Source organism: Myxocyprinus asiaticus, chromosome 33 (assembly GCF_019703515.2).
Source record: "Myxocyprinus asiaticus isolate MX2 ecotype Aquarium Trade chromosome 33, UBuf_Myxa_2, whole genome shotgun sequence".
Classification (NCBI taxonomy): Eukaryota; Metazoa; Chordata; class Actinopteri; order Cypriniformes; family Catostomidae; genus Myxocyprinus; species Myxocyprinus asiaticus.
This window is the reverse complement of record NC_059376.1, coordinates 22,070,923-22,088,384: the sequence shown is the minus strand read 5'-3', so window position 1 is coordinate 22,088,384 and position 17,462 is coordinate 22,070,923. Positions and strand designations below refer to the sequence as shown.

General features: G+C 38.3%; 1 protein-coding gene across 3 annotated transcripts in view; it reads right to left on the bottom strand.

Annotated features, from left to right (window-relative positions):
- LOC127424327 (dedicator of cytokinesis protein 8-like) overlaps window positions 1-17,462 on the bottom strand; it is a 73,164-nt gene that overhangs the window by 19,424 nt on the left and 36,278 nt on the right. For all 3 annotated transcript variants that reach the window (XM_051669396.1, XM_051669397.1, XM_051669398.1), the window contains 20 exons: window positions 15,741-15,903; window positions 14,719-14,836; window positions 14,382-14,452; window positions 14,148-14,292; window positions 12,899-13,000; window positions 12,601-12,696; window positions 11,854-12,088; window positions 10,662-10,826; window positions 9,070-9,242; window positions 7,807-7,902; window positions 7,635-7,730; window positions 7,315-7,464; window positions 7,067-7,180; window positions 6,662-6,817; window positions 6,402-6,538; window positions 3,395-3,558; window positions 3,018-3,169; window positions 1,043-1,225; window positions 727-859; window positions 369-456 (listed from right to left, as the gene is read on the bottom strand). In XM_051669396.1, the coding sequence (XP_051525356.1) occupies window positions 369-456; window positions 727-859; window positions 1,043-1,225; window positions 3,018-3,169; window positions 3,395-3,558; window positions 6,402-6,538; window positions 6,662-6,817; window positions 7,067-7,180; window positions 7,315-7,464; window positions 7,635-7,730; window positions 7,807-7,902; window positions 9,070-9,242; window positions 10,662-10,826; window positions 11,854-12,088; window positions 12,601-12,696; window positions 12,899-13,000; window positions 14,148-14,292; window positions 14,382-14,452; window positions 14,719-14,836; window positions 15,741-15,903 (2,737 nt within the window). The remainder of the gene's footprint in view (window positions 1-368; window positions 457-726; window positions 860-1,042; window positions 1,226-3,017; window positions 3,170-3,394; window positions 3,559-6,401; window positions 6,539-6,661; window positions 6,818-7,066; window positions 7,181-7,314; window positions 7,465-7,634; window positions 7,731-7,806; window positions 7,903-9,069; window positions 9,243-10,661; window positions 10,827-11,853; window positions 12,089-12,600; window positions 12,697-12,898; window positions 13,001-14,147; window positions 14,293-14,381; window positions 14,453-14,718; window positions 14,837-15,740; window positions 15,904-17,462) is intronic.

Here is a 17,462-nt window from a genome sequence, read left to right as displayed (position 1 = left end):
ACCTCCAATTAGCCTATCAGAATCTAATTGGCCAATTGCCTAAAGGCTTGACATAATTTTCTGGAATTTTCCAAGCTGCTTAAAGGCACAGTTAACTTAGTGTATGTAAACTTCTGACCCACTGGAATTGTGATATAGTCAATTAAATGTGAAACAATCTGTCTGTAAACAATTGTTAGAAAAATTACTTGTGTCATGCACAAAGTAGATGTCCCAAATGACTTGTCAAAACTATATTTTGCTAATATGAAATCTGCGGAGTGGTTAAAAAATGAGTTTTAATAACTTCAACCAAAGTGTATGTACACTTCTGACTTCAGCTGTATATAGCTTTGAACTGTGAAATGATGGTACTATTTTAAGCTCACTTGTCCTGCCTGTCATTTGTCTGGCGCCACTGTGTCAGGTCTTTCCTCCAGCGTAGGTTCTCTCTCTGACGCATCGTCCGGTCGGTACCTTGAACAAGACACAGCCGACACACCAAAACAGGACATATTTGGAAAACATCTAAACAAAGGAAGTCTGGGGACTGTAAAAATATAAAAATAGACAGCAAATGAAAAATAATTTGAGTGTATTGCGGAAAACAACACACTATTCGTTCTTGTACATAAACTTTTTATATACATAATAAACTTCTTTTAATATATAGGTTTGTAGGGTTAAAAAAGTTGGACTTGTTCAGTTTCCTCTTGCCTGCTGATATTTATTCATTCTTATACTTACGTTCACCTCCCACCCTCTTCATCATCTCCCCCCTGGCTCCGATCCCTCCCAGCAGAGCCTCCTCCAGACGCACCTTTGCCTGATGAGACTTCTGCAGAGCCTGTGTGCTCACCTTATCAGAACTCTGCTTTCCCTACATACACACACACACACAAATACACCATGTGACAGTCTTCAAATGACATCAGAAATGCCATTCAAAAGACTAGTCTCCATCATATATCAAACTAGTTTTTGTCTCTGAAGTTAAATAGTTGGCTGTTTTTAAAGATTAGCTAACTATCAGAGACAGTGATTGATGCAGCAGTGTTTTTACCATGTACTCAAAGCAGGAGATGCAGATGATGAGGAGTTCCAGCAGACGGCTCAGCTGAGAAGAGGGCATGTCCACGGTCCAACGCTGGATCAGATGCTGGTCTGCATTCTTGATAATCCACAGGAAACACATGAGCAAATTGCGACTGGTCTCTGCCGTCAACATGTTACTCGTTTTCCCTGACTGGACACAGAGAGATTGTCAGAGATGATTCAGATGGGACATATTGTTTCTTTTAAGGGATATCTTGGATAAACAGACAAATATCCACACTTATTACATGGCACTTTAGAGATGCTGGACCCACTTATATTAAGGATCTTTAACTACTATGTATTTAAGAATTTGACACAATGTATTTACTATGTACATATGTGTTGTTGAATTGTACAACCATTAAAAGTACCTGCATTTCATTACATCTGTAGTTACACTGTTAACATTATCCCTAATCCTAAAACTAACACTACCCTACCCTTAACCCTAATTATCCTACCCCTACCCCTAAACCTACTCTTACCTTAACCTCAGTAGCAGCACATGTGAATCTTGTGAGAATTTTGCAGAACAACATTTAGTTACACAATAAATACATTGTATTGTATGTATATTAATGTAAGTACACAGTAGTTAAAGACACCTAATATAAAGTGTCTGATTGGTCAGACTGCATTCTGTAATCACTGCATTCTATGGTCAATTAGTTTTGTATAATGACCATTAAACTGTATCATTGACCGTTGTCTAAGGTCAATAGATTTACTACATAGCTGTGCTAATCGTTTTTTTTTTTTCAACTCAACATTTCATGTCCAATTATTTATTTATTTGGTAAGTAGCTGTGTAAAATGTGGGATCATGTACAATCAGACATTCATTAGAGCAAAATAAACCCCTTCCTGATCACAAAGTCTTGGTTTATTTTGCAATGACTAACTGACTGTATGTTATTACATATGAGATCTACTCCATCATTTTTGAGTCACTTTGACCCAGAAACACACAGAGTTTTATGCACTGTAGTAATAAGGAAAGCAACTGAAATGGATTATATCAGCCAACATTAAAATTATTGTCTCTATTATCATCACTGCAATTGTTTGGAGTAGAAACGCAATATATTTTTAGAAAGCCCAAACTTTCCTTTTTAATTCAACACATAAAACTCAAAATATGCTTCTGAGTCAAAGTGATTCAAAATGATGGAGCAGGTCATATTAAAGGAATAGTTCACCTAAAAATGAAAATTCTCCCATCATTTACTCACCCTCATGTGATCCCAGATGTGTTTGACTGTCTTTCACCAGCAGAACACAAACAAAGCTTATCAGAAGAATATCTCAGCTCTGTAGGTCCATACAATGCAGTGAATGTTGGCCAGAATATTGAAGCTCCAAAAAGCACATAAAGGCAGCATAAAAGTAATCCATAAAACGGCAGTGGTAAAATCAATGTCTTTAGAAGCGATATGATAGGTGTTATTGATCTTTGTCTGACATGACATGACTGTTACAGATACATTTTTAGGACTTTTTTTTTACTATAAATTCTCCTCCCTGGCCTGTAGGTGGCAATATGCACAAAGAATACGAATCGTCAAAAACAAAAGAAGAATTTGAAAGTAAAGTGAAAGTGGACATTTACAGTAAAAAAAAAGACTTGAATGTTGATCTGTTTCTCTCCCACACCTATCATATCTCTTCAGAGGACATGGATTTAACCACTGGAGTCGCATGGATTACTTATATGCTGCCTTTATGTGCTTTTTGGAGTCTCAAAGTTCTGGCCACCATTCACTTGCATTAAATGGACCAACAGAGCTGAGATATTCCAATAAAAATCATTTTTCTTCATTTGTGTTCAGCAGAAGAAAGTCATACACATCTGGGATGGCATGAGGGTGAGTAAATTATGAGAGGATTTTAGTTTTTTTGGGGGGGTAAACTAATTCTTTAAACTTCATACTACTTTTTACCACAGAGGCCATAGACAGCAGTGCGTTTCTCGCCAAAGTGTTGAAAGGATTTCCAGCGATTGCCATGGCTACAGACTGATTGATGGGGATAATGCTTTCAGGGTCATCCTCAGGCCCACCAGACTTGCCTTTACCACCACGAGAGTCAGATACTGCGGAAATAACAAAAATACACACATACAAACCATGAGTCTGACAGGTGTAAAGAACATGATCCATTTCAAACTACCATCATGCACCACCAGAGAGCCATAATCAAGCACTTTGGCCCACTGGCTAAAAGCAACTATTAAGTCTAACTGAAATTAACAGCTACACTATCAAAAACGCACTCCAGGCAGAGAACTCATCCAATGCCTCACTGTGGAAGGCAGTACCTGTAAAGTCAAGGTAGTTGATGGAGTCAATGATGATGCCCACTAGGGGGAGGTAGAGAGCAGCAATCTTAGCCTTGACCTCTGACCTTGAGCAGCGCTGGTCCAAATCATGAGCACACAATAAACTGTATGTGGCATTAATGGCCTTTTGCTGTACTCTCCCACTGCACACACATACAGAAAAAATCAAATAGAATTATTAGTCATGCACCCTTGTAAACTCAGACTGTTTCTATGTCAAGCTCTTCTGTCTTATTAAAGGAATAAAACACCTAAAAATTACAGTTATGTCATAATTTCCTCACCCTTATGTCGTTCCAAACCCATACGACTGTCTTATGATAGCGTTTTTGTATGGAATGGAGCTTAATTTAAGTCATTATTCACTGAAAACCTTGATGCGAATGGATCACCGAGCTAATGCGAACTGATCACTGAGTCAATGAGTCGAACTCGAGAACCGTATCCATCCAATTCATAAATGAATCATTCAGACCAGTCTTGTGAACAGGATTGATCGATTCATTGAAAAAAATCCAACTCAATAGAGTGATTTGTTCACAAATCAAAGTATACAGTAGGTCTCTGCTGAAATGTTTTTTTTATGTTTTTCAAAGCAGTGGAAGTTTTCAAACCAGGATGGGCATTTTTCAACAATCCAATGAAAGTAGGAAATCTCTATATAGTAATCAGTGGGCATTTTCAAACCAGAATGGGCATTTTTCAGCTATAATGAAAGCAGGGAATCTCTTTGTAGTAGGCAAATCCAGTAAAGTGGTTGAAAAACACTGAAAACGCCCACTGATTGGGGAATGCCCATTTTTGTTCAGCAGAGACACCAGTCTCCATAAATCAGACACTGCTACTTTTCTCACAAGCGTGTCAAGATTTTAAGTGAATAATGACTTCAATTTCAGTCTGTTCCTGACACAATCAATATCATATGGCTTCCAAAGACCTGGAAAAGTCGTGTGGACCATTTTCATTATACTTTTAGCATACTTTCTTGTCATTTTACAGCTTAACACACCTTGTCAACATTCACTTTTATTATATGAAAAAGAGTGGCCAGGATATATATATATATATACACAGTACTGTGCAAAAGTTTTAGGCACTGGTGAAAAATGTTGCATAGTAAGGATGTCTTTAAAAATAATGTTATAAATAGTTGTCATTTATCAATTTATGTCATGCAAAGTCCAGCAAACATAAAAAAGGCTAAATCAATATTTGATGTGACCACCTTTGCCATCAAAACAGCACCAATTCTCCTAGGTACACCTGGACACATTTTTTCTTGGTTGTTGGCAGATAGGATGTTCCTAGCTTCTTGAAGAATTCGCCACAGTTCTTCTATCTATTTAGGCTGTCTCAGCTGCTTCTGTCTCTTCATGTAATCCCAGACTGACTCAATGTTCAGTGGGGAGCTTAGTGGGGGCCATGCCATCTGTTATAGGGCTCCCTGTTCTTCTATTCTAATCTATTCCATTTACAAAAGTTATGTTTGGGAGTCTAAAATTTATATTTCCTCTTGACACACTAAAGCTGAAGATATACATAACTATGTTAAGACAAATGTTTTTGTGAAACATCTTATGTGCCTAAGACCTTTGTACAGTACTGTGTGTGTGTGTGTGTATATATATATATATATATATATATATATACACTGGCGGCCAAAAGTTTGGAATAATGTACAGATTTTGCCCTTATGGAAAGAAATTAGTACTTTTATTCACCAAAGTGGCATTCAACTGATCACAATGTGTAGTCAGGACATTAATAATGTGAAAAATTACTATTACAATTTGAAAAAAAATTTCAGAACTTCTTGCTAGCTGTCAGTTTGTCCAGATACTCAGGTGACATTTCACCCCACGCTTCCTGTAGCACTTGCCATAGATGTGACTGTCTTGTCGGGCACTTCTCATGCACCTTACAGTCTAGCTGATCCCACAAAAGCTCAATGGGGTTAAGATCCATAACACTCTTTTCCAATTATCTGTTGTCCAATGTCTGTGTTTCTTTGCCCACTCTAACCTTTTATTTTTGTTTTTCTGTTTCAAAAGTGGCTTTTTCTTTGCAATTCTTCCCATAAGACCTGCACCCCTGAGTCTTCTCTTTACTGTTGTACATGAAACCAGTGTTGAGCGGGTAGAATTCAATGAAGCTGTCAACTGAGGACATGTGAGGCATCTATTTCTCAAACTAGAGACTCTGATGTACTTATCCTCTTGTTTAGTTGTACATCTGGCCTTCCACATCGGTTTCTGTCCTTGTTAGAACCAGTTGTCCTTTGTCTTTGAAGACTGTAGTGTACATCTTTGTATGAAATCTTCAGTTTTTTGGCAAATTCAAGCATTGTATAGCCTTCATTCCTCAAAACAATGATTGACTGACGAGTTTCTAGAGAAAGCTGTTTCTTTTTTGCCATTTTTGACCTAATATTGACCTTAAGACATGCCAGTCTATTGCATACTGTGGCAACTCAAAAACAAACACAAAGACAATGTTAAGCTTCATTTAACGAATCAGATAGCTTTCAACGGTGTTTGATATAATGGCAAGCGATTTTCTAGTATCAAATTAGCAATTTAGCATGATTACTCAAGGATAAGGTGTTGGAGTGATGGCTGCTGGAAATGGGGCCTGTCTAGATTTGATCAAAAATTACTTTTTCATATAGTGATGGTGCTGTTTTTTTACATCAGTAATGTCCTGACTATACCTTGTGATCAGTTGAATGCCCCTTTGGTGAATTAAAGTACCAATTTCCTTCTGAAACAGCAAAATCTGTACATTATTTCAAACTTTTGGCTGCCAGTGTATGTATATATATATATATATATATATATATATATATATATATATATATTTTTTTTTTTTTTTTTTTTTTTTAAATCACCTTTTGTGTTCCACAGAAGAAAGAAAGTCATATGGTTGGGAACAACATGAGGTGTGAGTAAATCATTTTTGGGTAACTATCACTTTAAATGTGACTGACCCCTCTGACTCCATGTCCAGTGCAGTGCTGAGCTCGGTCAGCTGCAGTCCGGTCAAGTAATGTCGCTGCTTAAAGTCCTGCGACAGATCAAACATGGCTGCAATCTTATTGTCCTGAAAACTGCATGAGCTGGAGGTCTGGAGAGAGAGACAGACAGATTCATCAGGATGCACTTTGTTTCCAAACACTGAGCTGTCTGAGTTTCAAATCGGCTGTATTAGATACAGTAAAACACAGCGGAATGATGTTTATCTGCTGACCTGTGAGGAGACAGATGGGGAGGGGGAGGCAGGGGCGGAGGCAGGGCTACTGAAGAACAGGCTGAGGTTGAGGTAGTGCTCGTGACTGCATAAGACCCTCAAAAAATCCAACCTTATACTGATCAAAGTCGACATGTTCACACTCTTCGCTGCCATCTGAGAGAAAGACAGAGGAGAAATTTAAAAGAAAATTGCCAGGGGTGGGTACAACTCATATTTTATTAAAATAATATCTATTTTTTTTAATGTAGATTATTTTCTTTTTTAACTAAACTCTGTATTTAGACTGAAATATTGCTCTGAACTGCTTTGTAACTGTCTTTTAAAAGCTGTACTGAACCGAGTATTTCTCTATGATTTAATGCTGTTACGATAATCATTATTAAAGGAGATGAGCATCCTTGCCTGGTTGCAGTAATTCTTCACGAGCTGAAACACAAAGCCACGGTCCATCAGAGACATCAGGTCATACAGGAAGAAAGCCAAGCTGACATTAACCTTCTCTGCCTGCTCCAGCTCCTGAAGAAAAACACACACAACATCTTTTCTCATTATCACTGATGAATAACATCTCTCCATAAGGCCTTTAAGTTTAATGTGTTACTGAGCAGTTCTAAGATTAACTGTTGTACTGTTCAGGTGGATTCAATCACCTTCTGCTGTTTTACTAAAATATTCCCAATTTCAGCAGTGACTACATTGACGATAGTGGTGATGTCATCTTTGAAGCGGTCTGAGAATCGATTCCTACGAGGTATTGCCTTCTTGTCTAGCTGAGACACGTGTTGACACATGCTTTTCACCTGAAGTGTGTATAGAAAAAGCCACTCAATGAGTACTAACAACACTCACATATGCAGTAGCATATACAGAACATCTTATAATTGACATTTCAAGGTGAGACAATAAGTTAATTTGCTCATGTATAACGTTCACATAGTCAATCAGTTTATCCCCCCAGCAAATCTCTTACAAGAAGTTCAAAAAAGAACCAGGCATATTTGTAGACATTCTCTCGGCACACCCCAGTGCTGACCACCATCTGAAGAGCCAGTTCTTCATGGAACAACTAAAAAGAGTCAGACAAAGATAGATCAGCTTATTCGGAAACAAACTCTGCCAAGTAAAAAAGAGACAACAGGCACCTTTTTGTTTGCAGGTCGTGTGCTTCCAGTGGAGTTCTGAGAAGAGTTGGGGACGTTTAGAGCTGTGGACATTCGACTGCCTGGATTATTTATATCCTGATGGCAATCAAAACATCAGAGCAATAAGAAAGAATGTAAAGTGTGCCAGTTTGTTTCTGTGTGTTTACAGTATACACTCGGTATACTATAGGTGCTTCCAAACCGCACACTTCTACACTACTCTACGCCATATTGAAGTGTAAGAAGTGCAAGTAGTATGTTAAAGAGGTCATGACATGCCTTTTTTTTATGTGTTCCTTGAGGTTCACTTATAATATTAGTAAAGTTTTTTGCACACACAAACAGTCACATATCTGTAAAACATGATAATTTTCCACCTTCATTCTGACCCTCTGTCAGAAACGCTCTGTTTTGGTGCTGCTTCTCCTTTAAGACTTGACGGTAAACGCCCACTGTAATGATTGGCTCTTTGCTCTTGACTGACCTGATCTCTACTTGCCATCTCACCGCTTACCGATACTGGGCAGGGCTACGGAGGTGATCAGGGTAAAGCAGGTGTCGATGTGTTGTTGTGGAGGTGGTCAGATGCAAATGTCTACCACAGTGTGACATCACAATGTGGAGGAAGTAGAGAACGAGTCATTTTTCTTAAAAGATCAAGGAACATTTGACTCCTCACCACTTTTACATTGAAAATGCAACAAAAAGTAGTGTACTAAGTGTACCCGGAAGATACACTTCTTCAACCGTCAAAATGGAGTGTAAAATGTCAGCGCTCGCAGCTTGCCGTACGTAGCGGAAGAGGCGGAGTTACCTGGCTCCATTGCTGATCTGACAAAACAATTGTAACTGTAAATAATGGACAACTAGCAAAACTTCAGTGAAGACAGCACCTCATAAATGTAAGTTAAGTACTTTACCATCACCCCACGCCATGTGAATACAATATGTACGTTGTTTGAGATACAAGTGTTGAACTGAGGTTGGCTAACGTGCTAAAGCTAGACAACACATTCCATTTGTTTGAAACTTCACTTCCATCAGCTGTAAAATGGCAAATGCTTCAGTGTAGGAAAAAAATGGTAAGTATTCCATTTGGTACGATACTACACTTTGAAAATTCATACACTACATGGCTGAGTGTATGTAAGGGCATAGTGTATAGTGCATCATTTGGGACACAGCTCATGTTCCAAAAGCTAATAAGCTGCAGCTCAAGCTTTTGAGCAAGTTTTGGAACTGTGTATAGTTGTATTTATGTACCTTTCCAAAAATGTTTTTGACCTCGGTGTCCTCTGGGCTCTGCGGTGCTGGTATATCAGGGTTGCTGCTAGATCGAATCCTTGATTGAAGCAGCATGATGCCTACCGTATTGGCTGTGGCTCGAGTCAGAGTGCTATATCGGCTCTCTGGGTGAGCCATCAGGCCTCCCGAGCCTGGTGAACATAAGACACTGATCAGTGACAAACAACCACATAATAAGTCCCTAATCACATAAAGAATCAGAGTCTGCTTCTCACTAATAAACCAAAAACAAATGAACTGCTTTGGAATAGCGTAGTATTCCAATGCTGCAGGTAAAAATGATTTCATTGCCAGGGTTATTATAGTTTTTTTTTTTTTTCTAATTTATTTCAGTTTTTCCTTTCAATTTAGTTTAGTTTTTGTTAGTTATCACACTATGTGACTATTAATTTTAGTTTAGTTTTTTCAGTGATTTCTAGTTTCAGTTTAGCTTTAGTTGTTCAGTTCATTTAATGTATTACTCAATATCATTTAAATGTGTTGTCACTATTTAGTGCCATTTTCAAGCTAGTAATAAACAATATTTTAGAGTCAGGAAAATATATTTTGGTTTAGTTTAATATTTTACAATTATGTTTTTATTTTTATTTCAGTTACTGTGTATACAGTAATTTCAGTAATTATATAAATTCAGTAACAATTCAGCAATTGTGAATAAATATATTTGATTTTCTGTGTGGTTGATATTATGTGTATCTTGCATTTTAGATATTCACTTTGACTTTATAATACCATGTTGGTTTGAACTGGCCATGTGTAAATTATATAAAATGTATTCTTGATCGGACAACACACTATAATGTTAGGATAGCCTGTGAATATTTCAATAAGTGGTTTTGTGCATTGGTATCTTAATTTTGTATTGTATTTTTTTTGCAATAACTTTATATAATGTGCATCCTCTTTAATGTATTTTAATATGTATATATTGATATCTTCTTCTTTCATCTGCTCCCGTTAGCGGTTGCCACAGCGGACCATCTGTGATCTGCATATTTGACTTGGCACAGGTTTTATGCCGGATGCCCTTCCTGATGCAACTCCTGTGGCTGGGGGACTCTCACTCACACCTATGGGGCAATTTTAGAGTCTCCAATTCACTTAACCTGCATGCTTTTGGACTGGAGGAAACCCACACGAACACGGGGAGAACATACAAACTCCACACAGAAAGTTCCAGTTGAGCTGGGAGTCAAACCTGGGACCTTCTTGCTGTGAGGCGACAGTGCTAACCACTGAGCCACTGTGCCGCCCAATATGTATATATTGATTAAAAAAATCAATTAGAAGAGTTTCAGTAAAGGATTTAGGTCCACTCTAAGCTATAAATGGGATCAGGTGCGCCGCTTGAACTTGGAAACCCATGACAATGTAAAATTACACTGAGCACTTTGGCACTTTTGGCATCTTCAAAAAGAAAAAATTACGATTTATTTCTACGGACATTGTGTGCAAGCTTTTCCTTTCATTCTATTTCAGTTACTGACAATGTTAAGTTTTCATCTCACAGTACTTTTCGTTACCGGTAATAAAACTGGTCACAGCCCTACCTGTGGTGTGGATCTCATGTTGGGTGTCTGGCAAACGGAACACAAAGTACAGGTATGTTGCTAGGAGACAGTTTCTGCCCTGATGGTCCTTCGCCAGCTCCTGACTGTTGTGAAGGCTGTTGACGACTGATACCACTGACTCAAATGCGATCTGGGCCAGATTTGCTGCACAAAACAAGATAACAAATGCCACCCTGTAAAACCAGCTGACAATCATTCCAGCAAGATTGTAAGGGTTATAAGTCATTGTTCAAGAAGACCCTGGCAATTGTGTGCTAAAAAAAGGGAGTTCACTCAATTGTTTTCATCAAAATTGTTTCATCAATTGTTTCATCTAAAGCATTCCTTTCTGCCAAACACTCACAGAGCTTCAACTAGTGTGTAGACTACCTAACACAAAAGCGAAATCATTTTTGGGGACACTTTACTATGTTCTATGGGGTGAAGTTAAAGGAATAGTTCTGAAATGAAAAAAATGAAAATTCTCATATCACTTACTCACCCTCATGCCATCACAGATGCATTTGACTTTCTTCTGCTGAATACAAAACATTTTAGAAAAATATCTCAGCTCTGTTGGTCAATTCAATAAAAGTGAATGATGGCAAGAAGTTTGAAGCTCAAAAAAAGGGCATAAATGCAGCATAAATGTAATCTATATGACTCCAGTGGTCTAATTCCATATTTTCTGATGCTATATCATTTGTGTGGCTGAAAACAGAAAAATGCTTTAGTACTTTTTTTTTACTATCAATTCTCCTCCCTGCCCAGTAGGTGGCAATATACACAAAGAAAGTGAATCACCAAAAACAAAAGAAGAAAAATGTGAAGGTGAATGTGGAGATTTATAGTAAAAAAAAGGACTTAAACATTGATCTGTTTCTCACCCACACATATCATATCAAATCTAAAGACATTGATTTAACAAATAGAGTATGTATTATGTATATGGGTTAGTTTTATGCTGCCTTTATGTGTTTTTTTGACCTTCAAAGTTCTGGCCACCATTTACATGCATTTTATGGACCTTCAGAGCTGAAATATTCTTCTAAAAATCTTTGTTTGTGTTCAGCAGAAGAAAGAAAGTCACATATCTGGGATGGCATGAGGGTAAGTAAATGATATAACAATTTTCATTTTTGGGTGAACTATAACTTTAAACCCCTTGCTTCACTTTCTTCTTGAAACGCACCAGTCTGTCCTCCGATGACCATGGGTTGCATGATGAGACGGAAAAGCTTGTCCAGGACCTGATGGAGAAACAGCACCAGAGGCTCCAGGCCGGAAGAGGACAGTGAGACGATGCTCAGCTTCAGTTCATGCTCAAACATGCTCTCCGGGATCTTCTCATCACCTACTCGGATGGGGAACGTGGTCTTTCCCTCCAGGGCATGACACAGAGTAAAGAAACGTTCCAGATGACTGTCCTGTGATTGAGGAAACAGAGGTGGTGAAGAGAGAGGCCAGTATATGGCATTTGATAACTGGCATGCCACTGAATTAATGTTAAGGCTGTTGCGTGTAACTTTTGCACCACTGGTGGCACCAAGTAAAATTGCAAAAATAATGATTGTTTTCAATCAGCTTTCCCAAAAACTATCCCTGTTTGTCATTGGTCCTGCCCCAAACTCACACCATTGGTTGGCCAATATTGCTGTGTCGGGCTGGTCGGGATACTCAAACAAACACAGCAATGTTGAAAGCACCACAGTGGTTACACTTTTTGGTGAAATCATCCAACAAATGACTTGTTTATAGCTGTCTTTGCATATTAAGCAGGGATAGGAGAACATATTGCTAAAAATAATTTTAAAAAATCAAATGAAATAAAAATCACACACATTCGCTAAATAATTCAATGACTAATTCAATGAACGTTCTAAAATCCAGAAATGTTCTAATACTAAAATAGTACTATAAGGTGAGTTGCGTGTATTACCTGTGTTTGGACTGAGGACACAGCTTGCAATTCAAGGCTGAACAGTCCTTTATGATTTTCCATCCACTTGACTGGAGGTACCTGAGTTGGCAATTTCTAAAATCATATAAAAGGACTCAAAATGAACAATAATACACAATCTATTAAAACAAATTAACACACACACACACACACACACAGTACAGAAGAGTCATAGAACCTGTGCCCAAACAAGACATCTTTTCAAGTGACAAAAGTAAATGATCTCTTAAGAAACAGATATAAAAAAAAGACAGATGGATGAAATAGTTGACTGCACCTCAGGGAAATGCAGGGAATAGTTGACAGGAAGTTTGTCCAGAATGATTGGTAGACACTGCTGTCCAGTCTGCAGCCTGTCATTGTTCAGTATGGGTAACCACTGCAGAGAGTATAGCAGGAAATATACTCATGACATTTACATGTTGTATGTCTCTGCTTGTTTGAGGTAATTTGTGCAAATGCCATTGAAACCCTCTCTAGTAGCTGAGTCTCAGTATATACAATGACATACAGTTTTTTTCTTCTATTTATTTATTTTATAAGTAAATATTATATTTACATTGTTATCAAATTAATGTCCACTTTTGCTTTAATGACAGCATACACTCAAGCTCGCATTAACTCCACAAGTTTGTGCGAAACATGATGATCCAAGTTATCAATATGATTTGAGAATGTTCAAAAGAACATGTTTTGTATAAAGCAGTAAGTTAACATTGTCACGGTTATACATTTGCTTATCTGATTAGTGATCAAGAAATAGTGCAGAATCTTAAAGGGATAGTTGAACCAAAAATGAAAATTCTCTCATGATTTACTCACCCTCATGCCATCCCACATGTTTATGACTTTCTTTCATCTGCAGAACACAAACAAAGATTTTTAGAAGAATATCTTTGCTCTGTAGTCCATACAATGCAAGTGAATGGGTATCAAAATGTTGAAGTTTGAAAGGCAGCATGAAAGTAATCTATGTGACTCCAGTGGTTAAATGTCTTCAGAAGTGATATGATATGTGTGGGTGAGAGACAGCTCAATATACAGTACAAGTCATTTTTAAAAATAAATTATCCTCCCTGTCAAGTGGGTGGCAATATGCACAAAGAATGTGAATTGCCAAAAACATGTGAAAGTGAAAGTAGAGATTTATAGTAAAAAAGGACTTAAATACTGATTGTCTCTCTCTCACACCTATCATATCACATCTGAAGACATGGATTTAACCACTGGGGTCATATGGATTACTTTTATACTGCCTTGCCTTTATGTGCTTTTTGGAGCTTCAAAGTTTTGGTCACTATTCACTTGCACTGTATGGACCAACAGAGCTGAGATATTCTTCTAAAAATCTTCATTTTTGTTTTGGGATGGTATGAGGGTGAGAAAATGATACGAGAATTTTCATTTTTGGGTGAACTATCCCCTTTAAATATTTCTTATTCATTTTCTTTGATTTCTTTGTTTTAATTTTTTCACAATCCTAAAACTTTGTTTATTTCCAGGTGTTGAGCTGTTGAGTCACTCACTGAATATCCAATCAGAGCTTCCACACTGCCTGTCTGATTCTGTTTCTGCTGGCAGCTGATGTGGTAGAAGGTGAAGAGCAGGTGGTGTTTCTCTGTTAAACGGGCTGGCATGCAGATCTTCACCTCATCATAGAAATCTGGAGACCTGAGGTAGAGATGGTAACTGCTCTCACACTGCCCTTACATTTGCCTTAAATACTGATTAGTGGAAATGCTATGAGAGACCATGATTACCTGTTGTGGTATGTGACAGGGGTGTAAAGCTCTTGAAGAAGCTCAGGGCTGCTTGATTTTCCATAGATTACCTTTGTAGAGAAAGCAAAGGAAGATGAGGAAGATAAAATTGAATAACATCTTCTAAGAATAATGTAAAATATTTAACATTTCTTAAATAAAATATCTTAAGACAATCCTCTCTGGCTGCACGTATTTAGTAATCTATACAGCAGGATATGCACAGAGGGGTACCGCTGCAATGTTTTGTAATCAGCATATACATGCAGATATATAAATGTTTGTGTGTGCTTTGATGGGGTACGTGTGTGTGCCTGTACATGTGTGTTGCACTCACAGGCATGGCACAGCTGGGGTCCTCACCACTCATGAACTGGATTTTAACTGTAATGTTTCTGGCTGAAGTCAAACGGTTGGTAAAATTCAGCCTCAGAGGATACACATACAGCAGGTTCCTGGAACATAATGTATATGCAACTTGTTAAAGGATGAAGGAAAAAAGCTCTGCAGTTATTTGCAGAGAACCTTTATTATTCCCTTCGGAAAACATAATTAAGTGCAGTAACATTAACCGACCATTAGATGGCGCAGAACACTTAGAGTTCAACATTAAAAACAAGGAAGGCCCTGGGCATGCAATTTTTCTCCTTTCTGGTCATAGACTATGAGTGACTCATCATATCAGTCACAGTTCTATGGTTCAAAGCATTCTGTTGAAAGTTATTACTCAGAACTAAGATTTATTCAAGGTTGATGATTATTCAATGCATCCCCTAGTTTTGCTAGTTTTTGACCTGAAAATTCAGTCAAAGTCAACAAATGAACACTGGCCCTATATACTTTCTTAATACAAGTTCCTGGTCTCCATGGTGTACGTTATTCTAAAGAAAAAACAAAATGTTCTAATCTTTATCTGAAACAACTTTTCAGCTGACATCATGAATTCCTCTTAGGCCACGTCCACACCAACACATTTTCAGTTGAAAACAAATGGATTTTTCTACACTACACCTCTCATCCACACTGGAATGCCATTTTCCTCCACTGAAAACAAAGACATTCGAAAATGCTCCCAAGTACCCCTTACTTTGGTTTATTTTTATTTTTTATGTTTTCAACCGAAAACACATTAGTGTGGATGTGGCCTCACTTTCCCCTCCCCTCCAACCATCTGGCTCCATTCTGGTATGTACAGTAATGTCCACTTTTCAAATCCAATCAGTTCCTGATGATTAAAGTCAAATCCTACCCTACATTTTTCTCTTTTACAGTACTATTCTGTCTCAGAAATACATCAAATTACAATAGTAAATTGGAGTTTTATGTTGACGTTGTGTGTGTGTGTGTGAGGAGGCTCACCTATATATATTGTGAGGCACATAGACTTCGCTGGAAGGGAACTCCAGCACCTCTTTAACTGCGCGTGAATTTTTCTCAGACACAGGCTTCACTGGAATCAGTTCAGGGGACAGACACCCAGGCACTATCTCTGGCACTGGAGACACTTCCAGTTTCAGATAGCCTGTCAAACATTACACACATATACAGTATATACCATTATGCAACAGTGTGATTATGAGCCAGACATAATATCTACATTTGCTTACTGTGGACCTTCTAACCCAAAGCAACTAAGGGGCAATTCAGAGCAAAGGTGTTCATGTGGTAAAAAAATAAATAAAATAAATGCAGTGCAGCGGAAAAAAAGAATGAAGCTGTCTCAGGACGTGTTTAAAAAAACAACACAAAAAAATGTATCCATATTTTTCTCCCAATTTGGAATGCCCAATTCCCACTACTTAGTAGGTCCTTGTGGCGGCACAGTTACTCACTTCAATCCGGGTGGCGGAGGTGAGTTGCCTCTGCTTCTGAAACAGTCAATCCGCACATCTTATCACGTGTATCGTTGTGCATGACACCACGGAGACTCCCAGCACGTGGAGGCTCATGCTACTCTCCACGATCCATGCACAACTTACCACATGCCCCACTGAGAGCGAGAACCACTAATCGTGACTACGAGGAGGTTACCCCATGTGACTCTAACCTCCCTAGCAACTGGGCCAATTTGGTTGCTTTGGAGACCTGGCTGGACTCACTCAACACGCCCTGAATTCGAACTCGCGACTCCAGGGGTGGTAGTCAGCCTCAATACTCGCTGAGCTACCCAGGCCCCCCTCAGGAAGTGTTTTTAAATGTTAAAGACAGACAGCAATTCAAAGTCGTCCGTCTAGCGCAGGGGTTCTCAACGTGGGCATTCAAAGGATGCCAGGGGGCGCTGAGAGCAAATAAGTTGAGGGGGGCGTTTATCAGTCATATTAGTCAAATCTATCGTCAAGTTCCACGTTGCATAAATACATTTATCTAGACTTGGAATATACAAGTTCTCCATTATACGGGTTGGTATGCATTTGTACCGCGGTCATCTGGAGTATCTGGTTTAATGCCGTCAAACAGACAGGTGGAGTCACAACCTCCGCTAATGCACCTGTATGGCTCTGTAGATGGCTTCATGGAAAGAGCAGCACGAGAGCAGAGCAGATGCGTTTTTATTCGCAGACCGGTCTCGATCTTTCAAACGCACACCTCTGATCATTACAGAGCTGCGAGAACCACGGCGCGAGATGTGGAAACCATTTGCATTCAGCACAGAATTCTCTGGTGCAAACCTCTATGGAAACTCTCGGTGAGTAAACTAGTTTAAAACCACATTCAACGGCCCGACATTCTAAATAGGATTGAACAAGAGAAAACACAGTGACATGCACAAATTACAAGTCTTTTCACACATCACCACCCTTAAATTTACTATAGCAACACTAAATGTACTTTAGGCACATAATAAATGATCATATCACTTCAGATCTATTGTAAAAGGCTACATTAGGGGAATTCATTTTTTACTAATAAATGTTTTTATTTTGTATTAATTGTTTTTAAATGTGTTTAGGGTAGACCTACTGTTTACAATTGTTTATAACTGAATCAATAAAAACCTAGTGAAAGGAGAGTTACAACTGTCAGAATAATTTAGCAACATAAATTGTCTTAACGTTTCATAGATGACATAGATAACCTTAC